Consider the following 22629-nt stretch of genomic DNA (forward strand, 5'->3'; position numbering starts at 1 on the left):
ATATATATATATATATATATATATATATATATATATATATATATATATATATATATATATATATATATATGGGATGGTTGCTCAGTGGTTACCACATTTTTTGGCTTATTTCCAAAGACATGCAGTAGTGTATGAGTGTGTGTGTGAGAATGTGAGAGTGTATGGGTGTTTCCCAGTACTGGGTTGCAGCTGGAAGGGCATCTGCTGCATAAAACGTATGCCAGAGTATTATGCTGTTTATTCTGCTGTGACGACTCAGGAACTAAGTCAAAGGAAAGTGAACGAGTGAATACCTATTTTGCCTTCAACTGGACATAAATAAATACATTTATTGTTTTTCAAATATCTCCCAAGTGATGTTTAACAAGCATGGACATTTCACAGTATCTTCATGGTATTTTATTTAATATTGTTTCTTCTGTTTTATTCTTCTTTCTTATTTAATTTAGTTTGGCTAGAAATAAAGAAGTTTTAACAAAAATTGATATCAATATTATTAGCCCCTTAAGAATGTTTCATTGACTACAGAACAAATTGTTCAGTTGTCTCCATTGTCCAATGACTTGCCTAATTAACCTAACTCGTCTATTTTAATACTAGTGTCTTGTTAAATAACTAGTAACAGATTGTGCTGTCATTATGGCAAAGACAGAAATAATAAAAAATATTTAAAAATAAGAAATAACATAAAATAAGATTGTTTAATGCTGTCAGAAATGAGAGTATCAAAAATAAACAAACACAACTTCGGAGCTAACAACAGGTCTTTCTTAAAAGATTTAATGGTCATCTCATGTTAGTAACCGCAAACCAAACATGGTTGCCACAGAACAGCAGTGTATTGCAACCACCCACAACACTTTGAGAGCGAAATCTATAACTTACATAACCTGACCTCTCTATCTTGACCCCCTCAGGTTATTCGTAAAGGAGAGGTGAGCTGCTGCTGGACCTGCACTCCATGTAAAGAAAACGAGTTTGTGTTTGACGAATACACCTGCCGAGCATGTGAGCTTGGATCCTGGCCTACAGACGACCTTACAGGTAATTCCACATCCACTTTCGGAGCAAAATATTCTTTTACACACGATTCTCCAACTCATACAACAGCCACACGAGCATCTCATTCTGGACGACAGCGTGTGATATAAGTATCTGGGTCACGGAAGAACATAGGAGACCCATTTATCTCTTAGAGCGTTATTTGAGAATCTGGACCATGGCAACTTAATGCCAAAAACAGAGATTTGGACTTGGCAGGGGTCCCGTCTAAATGTTCCAGAATTGCTGTCAAGCATGAGCCCTGAAGCAGCAGACGCTCAGCGTGGAGCATTACTGAGAGCCGAGACCGCTCTGCTGTTCATGCACCATCACAAATGACCATTTTTGACATTTAGTAGCAGGTGCTTTTGAGTTGGAGTACCTGCGATTATTTTTTAATTGCTTGGTTGTTGGAGTTTATATCGGGGTTTGCAGTATTTATGCACTCTACAAAGACAATGATTTACTAAAAGAGGTGATGAACATGAAACTAGAGGAGAAATCTAAATAAATCTAAAAAATAAAAATAAAAAAAGCAGCTGTAGTCTCCCTGTATAATTAACCTTCAAAATGCATTCAAAATCTGCACATGATTTACACTGGCCACTTTATTAGGTACACCTGTCCAACTGCTTGTTAATGTATAACACTCATCACAATCACATGGCAGAAACTCAATGTATTTAGGCATGTAGACAGGGTCAAGACGATATGCTGGATTTCAAACCGAGCATCAGAATGGGGAAGAAAGGTGATTTAATTGACTTTGAACGTGGCATGATTGTTGGTGCCAGACTGACTGGACTGAGTATTTCAGAAACTGCTGATCTACTGGGATTTTCCTGCACAACCATCTCTAGGGTTTACAGAAGATGGTCCGAAAAAGAGAAAACATCCAGTGAGCGTCAGGTCTGTGCGCGCAAATGCCTTGTTGATGCCTGAATTCAAAGGACATTGACCAGACTGGTTTGAGCTGATAGAAATGCAACATTAACTCAAATATTCACTTATTACAATCGAGGTATGCAGAAGAGCATCTCTGAAGGTACAACACATCGAACCTTGAGGCAGATGAGCTACAGCAGCAGAAGACCACACCGGGTGCCACTCCAGTCAGCTAAGAACAGGAAACTGAGACTAAAATTCACACAGGCTCACCAAAATTGTACAATAGAAGACTGGAAAAACGTGGACTGGTCTGATGAGTCTCGATTTTTGTTGAGACAACTGGATGGTGGGGTCAGAATTTTGGCGTCAACAACATGAAAGCATGGATCCATCCTGCCTTGTATCAACAGTTCAGGCTGGAGGAGGTGGTGTAATGGTGTGGGGGATATTTTCTTGGCACACTTTGGGCCCATTAGTACACAGCCTACCTGAGTATTGTTGCTGACCATGTCCATCCCTTTGTGACCACAGTGTACCCATGAAGATTCATTATTTTATAAAATAGTAGTAACTTAATATTATTCAGTTAAACTTGTTTGCTGAACAGTAGCTTTAGATAATGTGAAAATTAAATGATGTGATTTTCAGTTTAAACTGTTAGTGTTTTATTAATACACTTTTTAATTTATAAATAAAATATTAATAATTCTTTGGAATTTAAAATTATGCACGAACCACACCAAAACACATGTCAGACATTATAGAGCATGAAAGTTTAACATTTTTTGTTTTAGAATTCTAATATATGGCAGTAAATACAAATTACAAGAAAAAAAAAATTATTTCACAAACGTAAAATATGTGCAATATGCAACATATTTAAAAACATTGCAAAAATGTATGTTTATATATATATATATATATATATATATATATATATATATATATATATATATATATATATATATATATATATAACCATTGCACTAAAATAAAATGGCCACTTTATTAGGTACACTTACTAGTACTGGGTCGGACTCCCTTTTGCCTTTAGAACTGCCTTAATCCTTTGTGGCATAGTATCAACAAGGTACTGTAAATATTTCTCAGAGATTTTGGTCTATATTGACATGATTGCATCACGCAATTTCTGCAGATTTGTCAGCTGCACATTTATGATGTGAATCTCCCTTTTCACTGCATCCCAAAGGTGCTTTATTGGATTGAGTTCTGGTGACTGTGGAGACCAACTGAATACAGTGAACTCATTGTCATGTTCAAGAAACCAGTCTGAGATAATTCGTGCTTTATGACATCATTTGTTATCGTGCTGGAAGTAGCCATCAGAAGATGGGTACACTGTGGTCATAAAGGGATGGACATGGTCAGCAACAATACTCACAGGTAGGCTGTGACATGATGCTCAATTGGTATTATGGGCCCAAAGTGTGCCAAGAAAATATCCCCCACACCATTACACCACCACCACCGGCCTGAATCGTTGATACAAGGCAGGTTGGATTCGTGCTTTCATAATGCTGACACCAAATTCTGACCCTACCATTCAATTGTCGCAGCAGAAATCGAGCCTGTGCAAATTGTAGCCTCAGTTTCCTGATCTTAGCTAAAAGAAGTGGCAGCCGGTGCGGTCTTCTGCTGCTGTAGCCCATCCGCCTCAAGGTTGGATGTGTTATGCATTCAGAGATGCGCTTCAGCATACCTCGGTTGTAATGAGTGGTTATTTGAGTTACTGTTGCCTTATATTTTCTTATATTTACATTATACTTATATTTTCTCTTTTTTGGACCATTCTCTGTAAAGCCTATAGATGGTTGTGCGTGAAAATACCAGTAGATTAGCAGTTTCTGAAATACTCAGACCAGTACGTCTGGCACCAACAACCATGCCACATTCAAAGTCACTTAAATCCCATTTTCTTCCCCATTCTGATGCTCAGTTTAAACTGCAGCAGATCATCTTGATTATGTCCGCATGCCTAAATGCATTGAGTTGCTGCCATGTGATTGGCTGATTAGAAATTTGCGTTAACAAGCAGTTGTCCAGGTGTCCCTTATAAAGTGGCTGGTTAGTGTAGGTAATATATTTTGGTGCATTTAAACAAAGCACATTTATTAAACTAATGTATTTATTAAAAAAATATTTTAGTCACTGGACATTTTTAGAAATAAAAAGATTCTAAATTTTAATTCTTGTGAAATATGGGAAAAAAGTTATAAAATTACGACATTTCTAAATAAATGTATAATTTTTTGTTTCTCTCGAATTTTGCTCTTTTAAAAAATGTTATTTAATATTTTTCCCTAACATATCAATTTGGTTGTACTAATTTTGAGCCATTATCATGAGTTACTTTCTTAGATTAGCTCTAGATTTGGCTTTAGTTTTCTAATGTTTATGGACACATTTAATAATGTAAAACTTCCTAAAGAAACTATTTGTGAGGGGTGTACTCAAATATCTTGAGCACAGTATGTTTCATGACAATCAACATTACACAGTTCCAGACGTCTGTGAGATATAGTGAAGCTAAATATATTTTTCAAAAGGTTTTTGACAATAATAACTAAAAATATTGTGGGATTACGATGTGATAATGAATTGCTCTAAAACACTAAACATTCACCCGTTTTATAATTATAGGAAATATGAAAGATGTTTTGAGGGCCTTGCAAAGTTTTGTTCCCTTATAAAAATCAATGCTGTTTTTTGATCCAAATCAAGACTTAGTTTCATCCCCATTCACTGTTTGTTGATGCAAATCGCACATGCTAAATATATCAGTGCTTGTTGGTGTCAGTCTCTAATGCATAATGCATGCCGCTTGTTTGAACGAATGGTTTTGTTTGTTTTTGCCAATTCTTTTTGTTTATAAAGCTGTACGGTAATTCAGCCACGAGTTTTACCATGTCATCTGCATAATGAAGGATGTTCTCTGTGCGATTTTTAATGCCACACATCAATGATCCTGAATATTCAAAGACACTGGCACTACACCAACTTGCTCAGTTATGATAAATAATGTTTGCACTGCACATAGATCTTCATGCACTATAATTGCTAGCCCTGAAGTGAAAACATTTTATTTGAAGTTCCGGGACGGTCACATTAATGCAGGGTTCGAGAGTAAGGACTGCCTGATGGATAAACACTGGGGACAGTTGACAAAGCTTAGCTCTCATGTCCACAAATGTCCACAAATGTCCACATATGTCCTGTTAGTTATGTCTTAAACAATTGTGCATAAAAATAAGTGAAGAGTTGAGCTAGAAATCTGATGTGTGCCATTATTATTGATCTGCGTTTCCAAAAACCATTGTTAGGCAACTAAGGTTGCAAGGTTCTATCATTACAAACATAGTTCGTTAATTTGGCAATTCCCAAAACCATCCTTTCAACAAACATTCGCAAACTGTGTAGCAAACATGTATGCTTGCAATTACACCTCTAGAGCTGTAGTTAGAAGCATAGTTCCTGGCTGTGTTCTGTTCCCAGTCATCCACCTATGCCCTATTTCTTTATAATGTTCCAACATTCAAACTTGTAATGGTTTAAAGAGCCCTTATTATACATTAAAAAGGGTCATATTTTGGTTTTAAGGGTCTCTAACAACATACTGATATGCATGCAAGGTCAAAAAATACTTTGATTGTCGTATAATAGCGTTATGTTGTCTTTGGGAAACACACCCCAGTTCATCAGGATCAGTGAAAGCAACCTAATATATTGTAAACACTGATGTGACATTAATCAAACAACAAAAGGGAAAAGCTCCTTTAAGCCCAGTTAAACTGTTAGTTTACTTTAGTTCCAAACCTGTTAAAACAGGATTTTTTTTCTTTTCTGTTGAACGCAAAGAAAGATATATTGAAAAGAAAAAATTGACTTTCATAGTATTTGTATTACTAGTTACTACTATTACTATCACATAGTATTGTTCCTACTACACTGTAAAACCCAAAAAGTTAAGGTAACTCAAACCATTTGAGGAAACTGATTGCAACTAACCATTTAAGTTCAAAAACTGATCTTAATGAGTACTTTGAACTTAATCCATTTGAGTAGATGAAGCAATTTAAGCACAGTAAAACCCAAAATATGAAGAGAACTCAAACCAACTGAGTACTGTGAAACCCAATAAGTTAAACACCCATTTCATTTGATAAAGTTGACTGTTGGGTTTTACAGTGTATGGATGTCAATGGCTGCTTTTTTCAACATTCTTCAAAATATTTTTTTGTGTTTAACAAAAGAAAAAATTATAAAGTTTTAATCACCTTGCAACTACTGAGGCAATAATTTTGACCGTTTAATTTTTGTAATTTGGTATCTTTGTTAAAACAAAATCCATAAAGCTATAGTGCCCTGACGTTTACTAAATGTGTGTATCTTTCATTCTAACATTGCTATTTTATTAAAATGACAAAAACAAAAGAGTTTTGAGTATTTTATCCTTGAATGCCAATAATGTTTTTTTATGTGCCTTTGAACATGTGTGCCTTTTACTAGCAACTTTCTGCTAACAGCTTACAGCAAAAACATTACTTCAGACATGACTTTCAAACTTCTCCTGTTTACCTGAAAAAGTTCGGTATGCACCTTCACGGTCTAGTAACTTATAAACAATAACATCTTATATTACAAAAAATGATTGTACATTTAGTGTAGTGACTTCATCAAATATGAAGACAAATATGATGGAAAATCTTAATAGAAGCTTCAAATTTAAATATGACGTGACACAAATTCAATTCGGTACACTCATATATGAATGATTCATTCAAGTAGTTACAGTACTCCCCTGGCTCCTGTGAAGTGTTTTGAAATGTGCATTTTTTATTTGACGTGTGATGTAATCTCAACTGAAAAATAAAGAGAGGGTGGGACATAAAGTAGCTCCTCCCCTTTTAAAACAACAGCCAATAGCATTTCGTTTTTTTATCACAGATTTGCCCGTGAAAGTGGTTGGGATCAAACATCAAATGAAAAGCAAATAAGAAGTGTCTTGAAGGGGCGGGGCATGTCAGATATTAGAGAGCCTTTGATTGGTCAAGATTTAATGAGAAACTGAAGTATTTCCATTTAAGCAGAAGTGACAAACTTCAAGCTTTAGATGTTTATATGCTTTTATATTATCCAAACGCACATTTTGTCACTGTTTTGGAGCGCACTAGCTAATCGATATGCTTAAGACTAACCAACTGAAACTAGCATCTACTTCTTTTATTTTTAATTTGACTGGACTTTTAATTTATGTTTAAATTCCTTTCCCCAGGTTGTGAGCGAATCCCGGTGCAGTACCTTCAGTGGGGAGATCCTGAGCCCATTGCTGCTGTGGTCTTTGCCTGCCTTGGCCTGCTCGCCACCATCTTCGTCACTTTGGTCTTCGTCAGGTTTCACGACACACCGGTGGTGAAGTCCTCCAGCAGAGAGCTGTGCTTCATCATCCTGGCTGGCATCTGTTTGGGCTATCTGTGTACCTTCTGCCTCATTGCCAAGCCACACGTTGCCTACTGTTACTTGCAGAGGCTGGGCATCGGGCTCTCGCCGGCCATGAGCTACTCGGCACTGGTCACCAAAACCAACCGCATCGCCCGCATCCTCGCTGGCAGCAAGAAGAAGATCTGCACCAAGAAGCCTCGTTTCATGAGTGCCTGCGCCCAGCTGGTCATCGCCTTCATCCTGATCTTGATTCAGCTGGGCATCATCGTGGCACTCTTCATCATGGAGCCACCACAGGTGATCTACGACTATCCGTCCATCCGCGAGGTGCACCTCATCTGCAATACCACAACCCTCGGAGTAGTGGCGCCGCTGGGCTACAACGGACTGCTCATCCTGAGCTGCACCTTCTACGCCTTCAAGACCCGCAACGTCCCCGCCAATTTTAATGAAGCCAAATACATCGCATTCACCATGTACACCACCTGCATTATCTGGCTGGCGTTCGTGCCAATTTATTTCGGTTCAAACTACAAGATAATCACCATGTGCTTCTCTGTTAGCCTCAGCGCCACCACTGCGCTGTGCTGCATGTTTGTGCCCAAAGTCTACATCATGCTGGCCAAGCCTGAGAGGAACGTACGCAGCGCTTTCACCACATCCACCGTTGTGAGGATGCACGTGGGAGATGGGAAATCTGCCTCGGCCGCTAGCCGCTCTAGCAGTTTGGCCAACCTGTTCAGACGGCGACCCTCTGGCACAGACACGGTCAGGTCAGTTTGAGAGCAGTATTATTTTAGTATTGTTTAGATATAATCATACTAACGTTTTGAAACTTCTATTATTTGAAGTGAACATATAATTTCTATTAGGGATGTCCCGATGAGTTTTTTTTTGCCCTTGAGTCCGAGTCTGAGTCCTTTGATTTTGAGTATTTACCGATACCGAAACCTGATCCGATACTTCTGTAATTCACAAAAAAAAGAATAAAGATAAGCAAAGATCCAGGATGTTCCTTATTTTTTATTTATTTTGCCTAATTTTAACACTCAACAACCCCGTTAACAAACAAAGCACTTCTATTTTTGCACCACAGGTTTACATATATCACAGTTTGCTATGGCAATGTTGTCGTCATCAACTTTATAATACCTCCAGACCGCAGAAATTCTCGCACTTTCCACTTCAAGCTGCTTCCATGTGCCGGCATTTAACCAATAACATCTCTGCAACAAATTGATGTCATACCACACACATTGCTTTTGTTTGAAGTCAAGAAAGAGGTCTAAGTCTGTGCCACCACATAACTCTAGATGTGTTAAAAAATATTAAAAGTAAATAAATGTATGTTTGTATATATATATTCAAATCCTGATTGGGAGGTAACGTTCGATTCCGATCGAGTCTGAAACCATGTGATCGGCCCCATTTTCCAATTACATGATTAGATCTGGACATCCCTAACTTCTATTATTATTTTGTATTATTTTTTAAAATGACCAATTAAAAAGTCTTGGTTACACTTTACAATATGGTTTCGTTAGTTAATGATGGTTCATGTATTTATTAACATGAACTAAGTATAAACAGCACTTGAACAGCATGTTTTATGTATTATTAAAATCCATATTCATGCTTGTTAACATTAGTTAATGCACTGTGAGTCAACACGAACTAACAACGAAAAATACAAACAATAACATAGATGAGCATATACTGTAATGATTTTTTGTCCATTGTTTTTTTGTGTTCGTCAATACACTAACATTAACTAATACAAACTTATTGCAAAGTGTTACCATCTTTCATTAAATTTGGTTAAAGTGGATTTAACGTGTGTTATTTTGGTACAATTGACTAAAAACTGAAAACTTTGGCTATTTACAGTTTTTCTCCGTGGCTTTGGTCCATTTCTCACAACACTATTTTCATTTGCACAACAGTTAATGCGTTTCCTTAAACAATTAATACAAACAGCAAAACCGATAACCTGCAAAAGCGTGTCACTTGATCAAAATGGATAGCTGATTCCTCAAAAGCAAGTATTGATGTCAATGAAAGTGTCAGTGTCATCAAGATGAAAAGTTCTGACACCATTGTTCATCAACAAGATAGTCAAATGGCTTTGTCATGTTTTCATTATCACAGTTTTCTAATGCATAAAAGTCAGATGTTGGTGACACTTCCAGAAACTGCTCAAGACAGCACTATATACTATTTGCACAGCCATTTGAAAACTACAGTAACATTAGACATCACTGCATTTAGTAAGGCATCTGAGTACAAGACACTGAATATGTATGTTTCACATTATTACTGCATATACTCTACAATTCTAATTTATTCACATCATTGTGCAAAAGAATAAATACACTCTTATTTACAACAAACATAATCTTCCTTTGGATAGAGCTGTGCACAACTGTAAACAATATTGCAGTACATATTGGAACTAAACCTGCAACATGCATAGGTCTGTAAATCATTCATCAAATTGTTCAATTTAGAAGACATTTAAAAAGAAAAAAAAGTTTTTTTTAATAAAAATAGCTTGACAGATTTTGACAACTAGTTCAAAATTTTTGTATGTAAAGACTCAAGTATTGAAATGAGGACTATTAGTTTTATATGGAATGACTATTCAGCATTTACAAGTTTAGTTCATTTTGATTGACATGACCTAAGCAAATGATAATGTTATAAAACAGCAGAGAGTTGAAAGCAGTTGATGCATGTCCAAATACATTTGCAATTTGTTGGAAGGAATGAGAAACTGCTACTATGATGTGCACAAATGAATTGTTTTGAGAAATGCATTAACTGTTGTGTAAATCTAAATAGTTTTGTGAGAAATGCACCAGTGACTGAGAAAAACTATCACAGTTAAAAAAAAATGTAAATCTTTAAATAGCTGATTTTAAGGTGCAAGATTTTGTCTGATAGTTATGTTTTTTTCAAAAACATGATTTTGAGAATCATGCACACATTTTACATGTTCAGTTTATAGGCATGTGCGAGTACTTGATGACCAAAACAAGAGTGGTGGACTACAGGACAGTATGTGTGCAGGCATGTAGTGTTTTTTTACAAAGTTGCATAACAACCCCTACTAGCCTGGCATGCATAAAACTACTTTTTCAATGAACAGTATTTATCAATATACAGTTGAAGTCAGAATTATTAAACCCCCCTTGATTTTTTACTTTATTATTATTATTATTTTTTTTTTTTTTTCATTTTTAGATATTTCCCAAATAATGTTTAGCAGAGCAAGGGGATTTTCACAGTATTTCTGATAATTTTTTTTCTTCCAGTGAAAGTCTTATTTGTTTTATTTAGGCTAGAATAAAAGCAGTTTTAATTATTTTAAACACCATTTTAAAGTCAATATTAGTAGCCCCTTTAAGCTATATATTTTTCGATTGTCTACAGAACAAACCATCGTTATACAATAACTTGCCTAATTACCCTAACCGGCCTAGATAAAATAAATCAGTTATTAAAAATGAGTTATTAAAACTATTATGTTTAGAAATGTGTTGAAAAAATCTTCTTTCCATTAAACAAGTTGGGGGGAAAATAAACAGGGGGCGAATAATTCTGACTTCATCTGTATATCAATGCTGATGTCTGTATGCAAAACATTTTCAAAAATGAAATAAAAATACTTGGTCATAAGTTTTTTCATCCAACCAACTAAAGTTGGGAATTGACAAACACTTTTTCCCCCTTTTTCCTTCATGCTTCTTTGAAATTCTTCAGTTTAATTGGATTCACACCGAATGAATTTAAGGATAACGAGGCATGATGTGTCAATTATTTCGTATGTCATTTTTGAAAATTCTTTTTTTTCCTCTTTATAATTCAGTTACCGCTCTTGATTGCAGAAGAAGCAGCTTCTGACTAATTAAATAAATAAAGCTCACATTAAATCTGTTTATCTCTCAGTAATGCCTGCCAAAGACTCGCTTTTGAGGATGAAAATGAGTTTAGACTGAAAAGGAATCAACTCCCCAACTGAGCATTTTTAGAGCACATTAAAAAAAAGCCAATATTCCTTCTCGAAAGAGAAAAGGAGCCCCAACCAATTACCCCGTCTGCCTGTGAATCATTCCTGGAGTTTGGTGCATGTGGGTCGATGGGTCCCCAGGTGCATTACAACAGAAGTTAGAGATTTGCTGTCTGACGTACAGGACTGGATGAGGTTGGTAATTGTGCTGGAATGGATGGATTGGGATGGTTAATGGCACGGTCATTTCTCTTGCCTTTAAGCTCTAATGATACACTCTGGCAAGGGGACATAGAGGCCGTGTGGGGTGTGTGGGGAGAAAGTCCCTTTTCGGTTTTTAAAACAAGGTGATTCTGTGCTCTAAATGAATCCCAAAGTTGGTAAATGAACTCTAAATGTTATGTGTTGAAAGTGCTGGAAAGGACAGCTGTTCAACTGGCTTGCACTGTAGCATTGTTTCCATGACAATCAAGTCTGTCAGTATAATGAGACACACGGCTGTCTGCCTCCTGTTATAATGTAAAAGCACTATGTTGTCATGTAGATATATCAGCTTTTTATTATTGTTATTATGATGGCTTGAGAAAGCCAGACTGTCTTACAGACTTAAGGTTCTGCTCATTTAACTCAGACTACCAATCTACCAATCACTGACCTTTCAATTAACTAGCCACACCCTAGCAACCACTTACGGTACCCTAGCAACTGTCCCATAGACTTCCTATATACAAAACTGCTATTGACTTTACATTGGACATACTAACAACATAACAATCCATACTAGCATTAAAGCAATCCATACTAAGAATATACTAATAAACATACTAACATGCTAATTCATACTATAAACATACTAGCGACATGCTAAATGATACTAAATTCATGCAAACAACATGCTAGTTTATACTAGAACCTCTTAGAACTGCCAAACAACACCTTAGCAACCACATAACAACAACTCAGAACACCATAGCAACCACTTAGCAATGACGTAGAACACTTTAACAATCGCCTGGTAACACCTTAGCAACCACCTAGCACACCTCAGCCATCACTCAGAACACCCTAGCACTTGCCTAGCAACGCCTTAGCAACCACCTAGCAACAACCTAAAACACCTTAGCAACCACCTAGAACTCCTTAGCAACCACCTAGCAACACCTTAGCAACCACCTAGCAACAACTGAGAACACCTTAGCAGCCACCTAGAACACCCTAGCAACACCTAAGCAACCAACTAGCAACGCCTTAGCATCCGCCTAGCAACAACCTAAAACACCTTAGCAACCACCTAGAATACCTTAGCAACCGCCTAGCAACACCTTAGCAACCACCTAACAACAACTGAGAAAACCTTAGCAACCACCTAGGAACAACCAAGAACACCTTAGCAACTGCCAAGCAACACCTTAGCAACAATTCAGAACACCCTAGCAACCACCTAGCAACACCTTATCAACTGCCTAGCAAGAAACATGCTAACCTATATGTAGTTATGACTGTTTTAAACTTCTTAAGAACTTCTAACTTCAAAGTTTCAGGCTAGGCTTACTCAAGCCACCATAAAGTTTGTCTACGAACTTTACTTTTAGTTATTGTTATTGGCTTTTTTTTCAGGAGATTGATGATGTAGCATTTAAAATGTATTTACTGAAATTTATGTCACAAAAACGACATTTTTTTCTATTACTTGTTTAATAATATTCATTTATTTTTGTATTTTGATGTACAATGAATGCATGAAATTCACAATGCTCCCTTATTTTCCGCAGTTCCAATGGCAAAACAGTGACCTGGGCACAGAACGAGAGAAGCTACAGACCCAACCTTTGGAAACGGATCTCAATCCACATCAAGAAAAAAGAAGAAGCCAACCAGACGGCCATTATCAAACCATTCTCAAAGGGCTGCGATCGACCGCCAGACGCGGGAGTGAAACTATCATACGACGGCTCCCAGAAAAACCAACGCTACCCTGTAACCTACCGGCCTCGAACCCCATCACCACTGCCAACCATTTGCCAGCGTCCTTCGATGAAAAGATGCGACGTGGAAGATGGTGAACGTGCGCAAGTAGTAGCCATACCTTCATACCTAACCGAGCGTCTACAACACCAACCATCCTCCATCATGGATCAAATCAGCTGCGTGGTCAGTCAATTCACAGCCAACATCACTGAACTCAACAGCATGATGCTTCCCGGTTCACCACCAGGAACAGCCGTCAACACCACCGCCACCTCCGCCAACCCCCCAAGACCCTGTTCACCATCTTACCGCCACCACCAGCAGGAAAGACCACATCCTACCACCGTCACTACATACGCAGACGTTGTGGCCGCAGCAAACACCACCCCTCGCTCAGCAGTTGGCATCGCCGGTGGCATCATAGCCGGCGGGAGCAGCCGAGCTTCACCCGCCAGCCTTTTTGACAGCACCTACGACTCCTCGTGTGCAGTCAGGACCACTGATTTCGAGGACTTGGGCGTCTTGACACCACCTTCGCCATTTAGAGACTCCTCTGTTGACTTAATCAGCGAGTCTCCAACGTCGCCAGCCTCTGAGCTGCCATTGTGTGAGCCCTGCTCCCCCATATACGACCAGCTGGTGCTGCGCCACTACAGCCAGAGCTCGTCTTCGCTCTGAGAGTTTTTCTGGAGACCAAGAGGCAGCTGCTTAGATCGCAAAATCCTGCTGTAAATGTCAAGGAGTGTAAACTCTTAATATAGAAGCACTCGCAGAGGACATTTTTATGGTGCTTGGAATCCGGCCCGTCCTCGAAAATCCCAATCTGCGTAAGGCACTCCACCAAACGGCTTCTCAGATAATTAGGGATGTACTTGATACTCAAGAGCGCTCTGACTTACTTTTACGATCCTTCTTGGCAAGATGATGGTCAAGCTGGAAGATTTAATAACATTCCAACGACGTCAATCTGGACAGGTGTGTAAAATAACCAATAGCTAAACTCCTGGTGTAACTACAGGTGATGTCATTTCCTCTCTCCTGTTGCCTGAACGTCGTGCACGATTCTTCGTAGAAGTGCAAACGTTTGAATGTAGGACCAAATTGAGCCTTCGAGCGCAAAGTAGTTTGTTTAAATATTGGTCATTTGTTTTTTTTCCCTAGCTTAGAGGTTGCATGTTGTGCCACTTCATTTAACTTATAAAAATGATATTTATTATTATATTTTTCATAATAAATCTTATAGAAGTGATGTAAGGGAAGGTTTATTTAGATACTAAAGAAATCAGACACTTTAATGTAGACTGTGTGTCTTTCAGATGGATGAATTTATTGATTTATATCAACATGTCCCAGTTTTACTTTATTCATTTGAAACATGGAATTGGAGTAAAAATGTTTTCTAGACTACTATTCAAAGGTTTGGGTTCAGTAAAATGTCACTTATGAGAATTATTACTTTTATTCAGTGAGGATACATTAAATTGATCATTATATTTTGTTACAGTAAACTTCTGTGTAAAAACATGTTTTAAATAAATGCTGCTGTTTTGCGCTTTCAATTCATTAAAATCCTAATAATAAAATTAAACAGCACAGTTTCAGGATTGATAATGATAATATATTCAAAAAATTCTAAATTACCATTTCTGAAGGATTGTGTAACTAAAGACTTCAAATCTCAAGTCATCAAGTCATCACAGGAATAAATGGTGATAAAATGGTAATAACTAAAATGTTAATAACATTACTCTGTTTTCATCAAATAAGTGCAGCTTTGGTGAGCATATGTACAGTGGCCGAGAGAGCTGAACGTGCTGCAATTTAAGAAAACGTGCAAATAAAAAAAATAATAATAATAAAATGCCAGCAAATTTAGAAAAGATCTTCATACGATTGACAGCACATGTGCTGCAAATCCTCACAAAGCAAATATTTTTTGTTTAAAAAACGAGCGGCAAACAATTTAATGAAACACACCGCATATTTCCACAAAGCAAACAATATATGAAAACGCTCTGCATTTTCCCACAACACAAACAAATTAATAAAACAGGCTGCAATTTCTCACAACACAAACAAATTACTAAAACTCACTGCATTTTCTCACAGCGCAAACAAATTTAAAAAACATGCTGCATTTTCCCACAACACAAACAATTTACGAAAACGCGCAGCATTTTCTCACAATTCAGAAAAATTAAAAAACACGCTGCATTTTCTCACAGCGCAAACAATTTACAAAAACATGCTACATTTTTCCACAACTCAAACAAATTAATAAAACTCGCTGCATTTTCTCACAACGCAAACAATTTACAAAAACATGCTACATTTTCCCACAACGCAAACAAATTAAAAAACACGCTGCATTTTCCCACAACGTAAACAAATTAAAAAACATGCTGCATTTTCCCACAATGCAAACAAATTAAAAAACACGCTGCATTTTCCCACAACGTAAACAAATTAAAAAACACGCTGGATTTTCCCACAACGCAAACAAATTAAAAAACATGCTGCATTTTCCCACAACGTAAACAAATTAAAAAACATGCTGCATTTTCCCACAATGCAAACAAATTAAAAAACACGCTGCATTTTCCCACAACGTAAACAAATTAAAAAACACGCTGCATTTTCTCACAGCGCAAACAATTTACAAAAACATGCTACATTTTTCCACAACTCAAACAAATTAATAAAACTCGCTGCATTTTCTCACAACGCAAACAATTTACAAAAACATGCTACATTTTCCCACAACGCAAACAAATTAAAAAACACGCTGCATTTTCCCACAACGTAAACAAATTAAAAAACATGCTGCATTTTCCCACAATGCAAACAAATTAAAAAACACGCTGCATTTTCCCACAACGTAAACAAATTAAAAAACACGCTGGATTTTCCCACAACGCAAACAAATTAAAAAACATGCTGCATTTTCCCACAACGTAAACAAATTAAAAAACATGCTGCATTTTCCCACAATGCAAACAAATTAAAAAACACGCTGCATTTTCCCACAACGTAAACAAATTAAAAAACACGCTGCATTTTCTCACAGCGCAAACAATTTACAAAAACATGCTACATTTTTCCACAACTCAAACAAATTAATAAAACTCGCTGCATTTTCTCACAACGCAAACAATTTACAAAAACATGCTACATTTTCCCACAATGCAAACAAATTAAAAAACACGCTGCATTTTCCCACAACGTAAACAAATTAAAAAACATGCTGCATTTTCCCACAATGCAAACAAATTAAAAAACATGCTGCATTTTCCCACAATGCAAACAAATTAAAAAACACGCTGCATTTTCCCACAACGTAAACAAATTAAAAAACACGCTGGATTTTCCCACAACGCAAATAAATTAAAAAACATGCTGCATTTTCCCACAACGTAAACAAATTAAAAAACATGCTGCATTTTCCCACAACGCAAACAAATTAAAAAACACGCTGGATTTTCTCACAATGCAAACAAATTACTAAAACTTGCTGCGGTTTCCCACAACGCAAACAAATTAAAAACACGCCGCATTTTCTCACAATGCAAACAAATTAAAAAACACGCTGCATTTTCTCACAATGCAAACAATTTATGAAAATGTGCTGCATTTTCTCACAACACTTGCAAAAACATCAGAAAACAGCGAAAATGTCCATGGACCCAAAAACGTGATGGACGCCACTGTGCCATGACTATTGCTCGTAGTATAAGTCGTAGTTGATCTCTAAAAGGTGAGTTTTTTGTTTGTTTATTTTAACATCCTGATTCCCTTTTGTATTTTGTTAGCTTAAATAACCACAACCTAAATAGCCAATCTGTCATGTTTTAGGGTCCTCTTAAAACATTTCCATTGTGTTCTGTGCTGTTTAAAAGCGTTGTGAGAAAAAGCAGTGTGTTTTTGTAAATTGTTTGCGTTGTGAGAAAATTGTTTGCGTAAATTGTTTGCGTTGTGTTTTATTAATTTGTTGCGTTTTGAGGATATGCAGCATGTGTGCTGTCAAACAGATGAAGATCTTTTCTTAAATTGCTGCCGTTTTTTGTAATTGCATGGGTTTTCTAAAATAGCAGTGTGTTAAGCTCTCTCCGTACACAAGAGCTTTAATTCAAAAACATTTCAAACACATTCCATTCCCAAACTTTTGAATAGTAATATAAGTTAACTAGTAACTTTTACATAAAGCAATATGGGCCTTTTAATTTACATGAATCCACTCAGGCTTTTGTTTCAAATGCATAGAGTAGATGAGCCAAAAACAAAACAACTCCCTTTGTCATTACACTGTGGACATGATTCTTAAACACAGGGCATTAATTACAGTCTTTGTTGATAAACCCACATAAAATCTCCCATTAAAGTTAAGCCTTTTGTATGAACTAGTTTAAGTTGAAACGCTCAGACTTAGTAGGAATGCACATTGTACCTACTGTACCAACAGACATCTATTCTTTCAATCAATGTGCAATATTCTTCTTGAATAGGTGTAATGTTATACGGTCACGTTTGCATGCGGACCAGTGCCATTAGCTGAAATAAGTGCTTAATGTTCTTTTGAGAACTTTTGTACGTTTTCTAAAAGTCTTTTGCATTTTTCGCTCTTTTGCCTTTGATGACAAGACGTTCATAGAATGTAGATTTTGGCTATGTGTGTGATGTATTTTTTTACTAACTATTTGTGCTCAATGGATATGATGGTCATAGTGGATTAAGCTTTGTGACAGTGGAACGAATGTAGCTTGCGATGTTTATGTTACTTTAAGGTTTCATTTATGCGTGGATAAGTCTTTTTTTATTTCTCTTCAAAGCGTGTAAAAAACATTGGTTTTACCTGAGTGTTATTAAAGGGGACTCAATTACAAATGTTTCTCTTTTTTGTTTATATAAAACACTGAGTGTGAAAACGGGGAGATAATCAAAAAAATGAGCTCTTTAGAGATGCTGAGCTCTGAGGCTGGAGTTTGCGTGGTTGTGTTATTTTCACAGTTTCCATGATGAAGTGTGGAATGCAGTTCCACCCCCTCTTATGTACTTCTCTCCCTCTATTTATGTATACAGTAAATGCAGTACAGACAGACTTGGATAGATAGATAGATAGATAGATAGATAGATAGATAGATAGATAGATAGATAGATAGATAGATAGATAGATAGATAGATAGATAGATAGATAGATAGATAGATAGATAGATAGATAGATAGATACTGTCTTCAACAGACAGACAGACAGACAGACAGACAGACAGACAGACAGACAGACAGACAGACAGACAGACAGACAGACAGATAGATAGATAGATAGATAGATAGATAGATAGATAGATAGATAGATACTGTCTTCAACAGACAGACAGACAGACAGACTGATAGATAGATAGATAGATAGATAGATAGATAGATAGATAGATAGATAGATAGATAGATAGATAGATAGATAGATAGATAGATAGATAGATAGATAGATAGATAGATACTGTCTTCAACAGACAGACAGACAGACAGACAGACAGACAGACAGACAGACAGACAGACAGACAGACAGACAGACAGACAGACAGACAGACAGATAGATAGATAGATAGATAGATAGATAGATAGATAGATAGATAGATAGATAGATAGATAGATAGATACTGTCTTCAACAGACAGACAGACAGACAGACTGATAGATAGATAGATAGATAGATAGATAGATAGATAGATAGATAGATAGATAGATAGATAGATAGATAGATAGATAGATAGATAGATAGATAGATAGAGAGAGAGAGACAGAGAGAGATAGATAGATAGATAGATAGATAGATAGATAGATAGATAGATAGATAGATAGATAGATAGATAGATAGATAGATAGATAGATAGATAGATACTGTCTTCAACAGACAGACAGACAGACAGACAGACAGACAGACAGACAGACAGACAGACAGACAGACAGACAGACAGACAGACAGACAGACAGATAGATAGATAGATAGATAGATAGATAGATAGATAGATAGATAGATAGATAGATAGATAGATACTGTCTTCAACAGACAGACAGACAGACAGACAGACAGACAGACAGACAGACAGACAGACAGACAGACAGACAGATAGATAGATAGATAGATAGATAGATAGATAGATAGATAGATAGATAGATAGATAGATAGATAGATAGATAGATACTGTCTTCAACAGACAGACAGACAGACAGACTGATAGATAGATAGATAGATAGATAGATAGATAGATAGATAGATAGATAGATAGATAGATAGATAGATAGATAGAGAGATAGAGAGAGAGAGACAGAGAGACAGAGAGACAGATAGATAGATAGATAGATAGATAGATAGATAGATAGATAGATAGATAGATAGATAGATAGATAGATAGATAGATAGATTGACAGACACATAGAAAGACAGACAGAAAGATGGACAGGCACATCACGTTTGTTTCTTTGGTCATAAGGTGTGAATGACACGAATTCTGTCCACATGAACAAACAGAGCTTGTCTGACAGCTGGTCACAAGTCTCTCCACGCCCTGGGCGGTGCCAGTTTAAGTTCAATGACAAATGAAGAGGTAGTGTGATAAACTCTGGACACACACATCCTCAGAGATGCATAACAATCAGAAGGAGCATTTGTATAAAATTCTTGTCATCGGTGATTTGGGAGTAGGGAAGACCAGCATCATTAAGCGTTATGTGCACCAGACGTACTCCACCAACTACAGAGCCACCATCGGCGTGGATTTCGCGCTCAAAGTTCTGAACTGGGACTCGGAGACGGTCCGGCTGCAGCTTTGGGACATCGCAGGTAAGAGAAAGTAGGCTACAGACGTAAGGAGACACGTTTGTCAGCATTTTTTAAAAATGTGCTGAAATGCAAGAAAGTGCGCTGTTTTTAAGTGCCACACAACAACTTCGCTCACCTCACATAATGAATGTTTAGAGAATTAACAATACATACCGCGTACAAATGTGTCCTTAGAAAATAATTAGGCTATTATACAGCAGTAGATTAACAAAATAATACAGAGCCTAATCAAATAAATACTCTAAATCCTGTTTCACTTTCAGCACAATAAATATAACATCTAAGAAAAAAAATTATAAATTACACTTTAGGTTAAAAAATATGTATAGAGAGAGAGAGAGAGAGAGAGAGAGACTTTGACTTTTAAGGTCTCTTTATTACAAAAAACGTTTTAGCTAAAAACAATTTAGCTAATTAAAAAATACATGACATCTTAAAAAAACAAAAACATTTTTTTCTTTTTTTGCTGATACTTACAAATAAATATTTAGAACATTTTCAGAGTCAGCATGACAGATACACTGATTTACACCCCATTTGTAATTAAACATTGCCAGATCATTTACCATCTTGTAAAACCCATACTCTACATTAATGCGAGATTTTATTAGTCCTTTTACAATTAAAAAAGCATCAGTTGAACCTTTGTCATTTAATTTACTTTTTCTTGACAGCCAAATTGCCATCTTTGCTTGCCCGAATAAAAAGTTTAATAGAACATGATGCTCTCTTCGATTTTTATTGTATTTAGGTCCATAAATAAACATTGCAGGTGTAAAGGCCTCTCCAAGTTTTTGGCACCATTCTTCTAGTTGATACAATATTGGTTGTAGTCTTTTACAATTAAGGAATAAATGGAAAACAGTTTCTGGTTCTCCACAAAAAGGACAGCCCTCCCCTATCTGAGGATCAAGGCGCGCTCTATAACAGTTTGTAGCAACAATACAGTGTACAATCCTCCACTGCAAGTCTCCAGTTCTTTTTTCAATTGGAGGCTTATATAGAGATCTCCAACAGCCTTTTGGGGAGGCATTTGGTCCAATTGTCTCTTTCCATTTGGTCTCTCTCACACTCTGTAGTTGAAACAAGTTTGAGGTTTTCACACACATCACATAGATTGATTTCTTTCCAGCAATGCTAAAAAGTCTTGGTTCTGGTGTTTTAAACGATAATAAACTGTTTTCTGTTTCTGACCAAGTTCTTGTGTTGGCTGATATAACCAGCTCTGGGAATGCAGGAATTGTATTCTCTCCATTGTTGGTTACTAAAGACAAAATGTAATCCGATGGTAATGACTCGACTATCTGAGTCAACAATTTTCCTGTTGCCCGAACAGATCTCATTCCCAGTTTGGATGCTAGATCCTCGGCAGTAATCCAGCCATCCTCAGAAACAAAGTGTCCAATTTTAAATATATTTGCAGTCTTCAAAGCTTTTCTTAGAGCAAGTGAATTGAGAATGTCCAGATCAAGAGCAGGATTGTAAAGTAGGGGTTCTTCTCTTGACCACAGCCTTTTTACACCATTGTGCTCTCTAGAGAACCTAAAAAGAGTCCATGACCTCAACATTGACCTGTAAAAAGGTGTCAGTCCAGACAGGTCTAATTTATTAGTATCCATTAAAAACAAGTGGCGGTCTAGACCCATTTGTCCTGCTCTTCTCAGGATAGCACAGGCTACTCCGGCCCAGCTTACATTTTCTCCATACAAAAGTCTTTGGGTTGTTTGTAGTCGAAAAGCTTTTACTCTAGACATTATATCCACCAAACCTTGTCCTCCTTCCTGTAGGGGTAAATACAGGGTAGCTGCCTTCAACCAGTGTTGTCCCGTCCAAAAGAAATCCACCAGAAGCTGTTGAATTATTTTCACCATGTCCTCTGGGGGGTCCAATATCATCATTTTGTGCCACAATGAAGATGCGACTAAGTTATTGCAGACCAACACTCTCCCTCTGTAGGACAACTGGGGTATTAGCCATTTCCAGTGACACAAACGAGCACACACTTTTTCTTTTAAGCCCTCCCAATTCTTTTTCTTATATTCATCAGTTCCTAAAAATACTCCTAAATATTTAAAACCTTCTTTTCCCCACTTTAAACCACAAGGTAGCATAGGACTATTAAAATCTCGCCCACACCATAAGGCATCACTTTTTTCCCAATTAACATTGGCTGACGATGCTTTACTATAGCACTCCAAAACTTCCTTTAAAACCCGAACATCCTCATTATTTCTGATTAAAACTGTGACATCATCTGCATATGCAGAAAGTTTAACAGTAGATTTAAAATCTAACGTTTTAATCTCCAGTCCTGTCAATTTTTCTCTTAGTTTGCAGAGCAATGGCTCAATGACCAGGCTGTAGAGCTGGCCAGAGAGAGGACACCCCTGTCTTATTCCTCTTTGCACCTTTACAGGAACACTTAAACC

General features: G+C 36.9%; 1 protein-coding gene and 1 long non-coding RNA gene across 5 annotated transcripts in view; one reads left to right on the forward strand and one right to left on the reverse strand.

Annotated features, from left to right (window-relative positions):
* grm5a (glutamate receptor, metabotropic 5a) overlaps positions 1-14925 on the forward strand; it is a 49946-nt gene extending 35021 nt beyond the window's left edge. Inside the window, exons 7-9 of one of the 3 annotated variants that reach the window (XM_087269679.1) lie at positions 918-1044; positions 7223-8162; positions 13171-14925. In XM_087269679.1, the coding sequence (XP_087125805.1) occupies positions 918-1044; positions 7223-8162; positions 13171-14044 (1941 nt within the window). In that variant the 3' untranslated portion in view covers positions 14045-14925. 3 annotated transcript variants of the gene reach the window in all.
* On the reverse strand, positions 13459-18251 carry LOC147842089 (uncharacterized). Of its 2 annotated transcripts, none has more exons than XR_015501141.1 (3): positions 16686-18245; positions 16379-16648; positions 13459-15730 (listed from the first exon to the last, which is right to left on the reverse strand). It is a non-coding gene; the product is annotated as an uncharacterized LOC147842089 (long non-coding RNA). The 2 variants fall into 2 exon arrangements; XR_015501140.1 differs by having other exon boundaries at positions 13547-15653; positions 16686-18251.
* Positions 18252-22629: the final 4378 nt, after the last annotated feature.

Source organism: Danio rerio, chromosome 10, assembly GCF_052040795.2.
Source record: "Danio rerio strain M-AB ecotype USA chromosome 10, GRCz13ab, whole genome shotgun sequence".
Classification (NCBI taxonomy): Eukaryota; Metazoa; Chordata; class Actinopteri; order Cypriniformes; family Danionidae; genus Danio; species Danio rerio.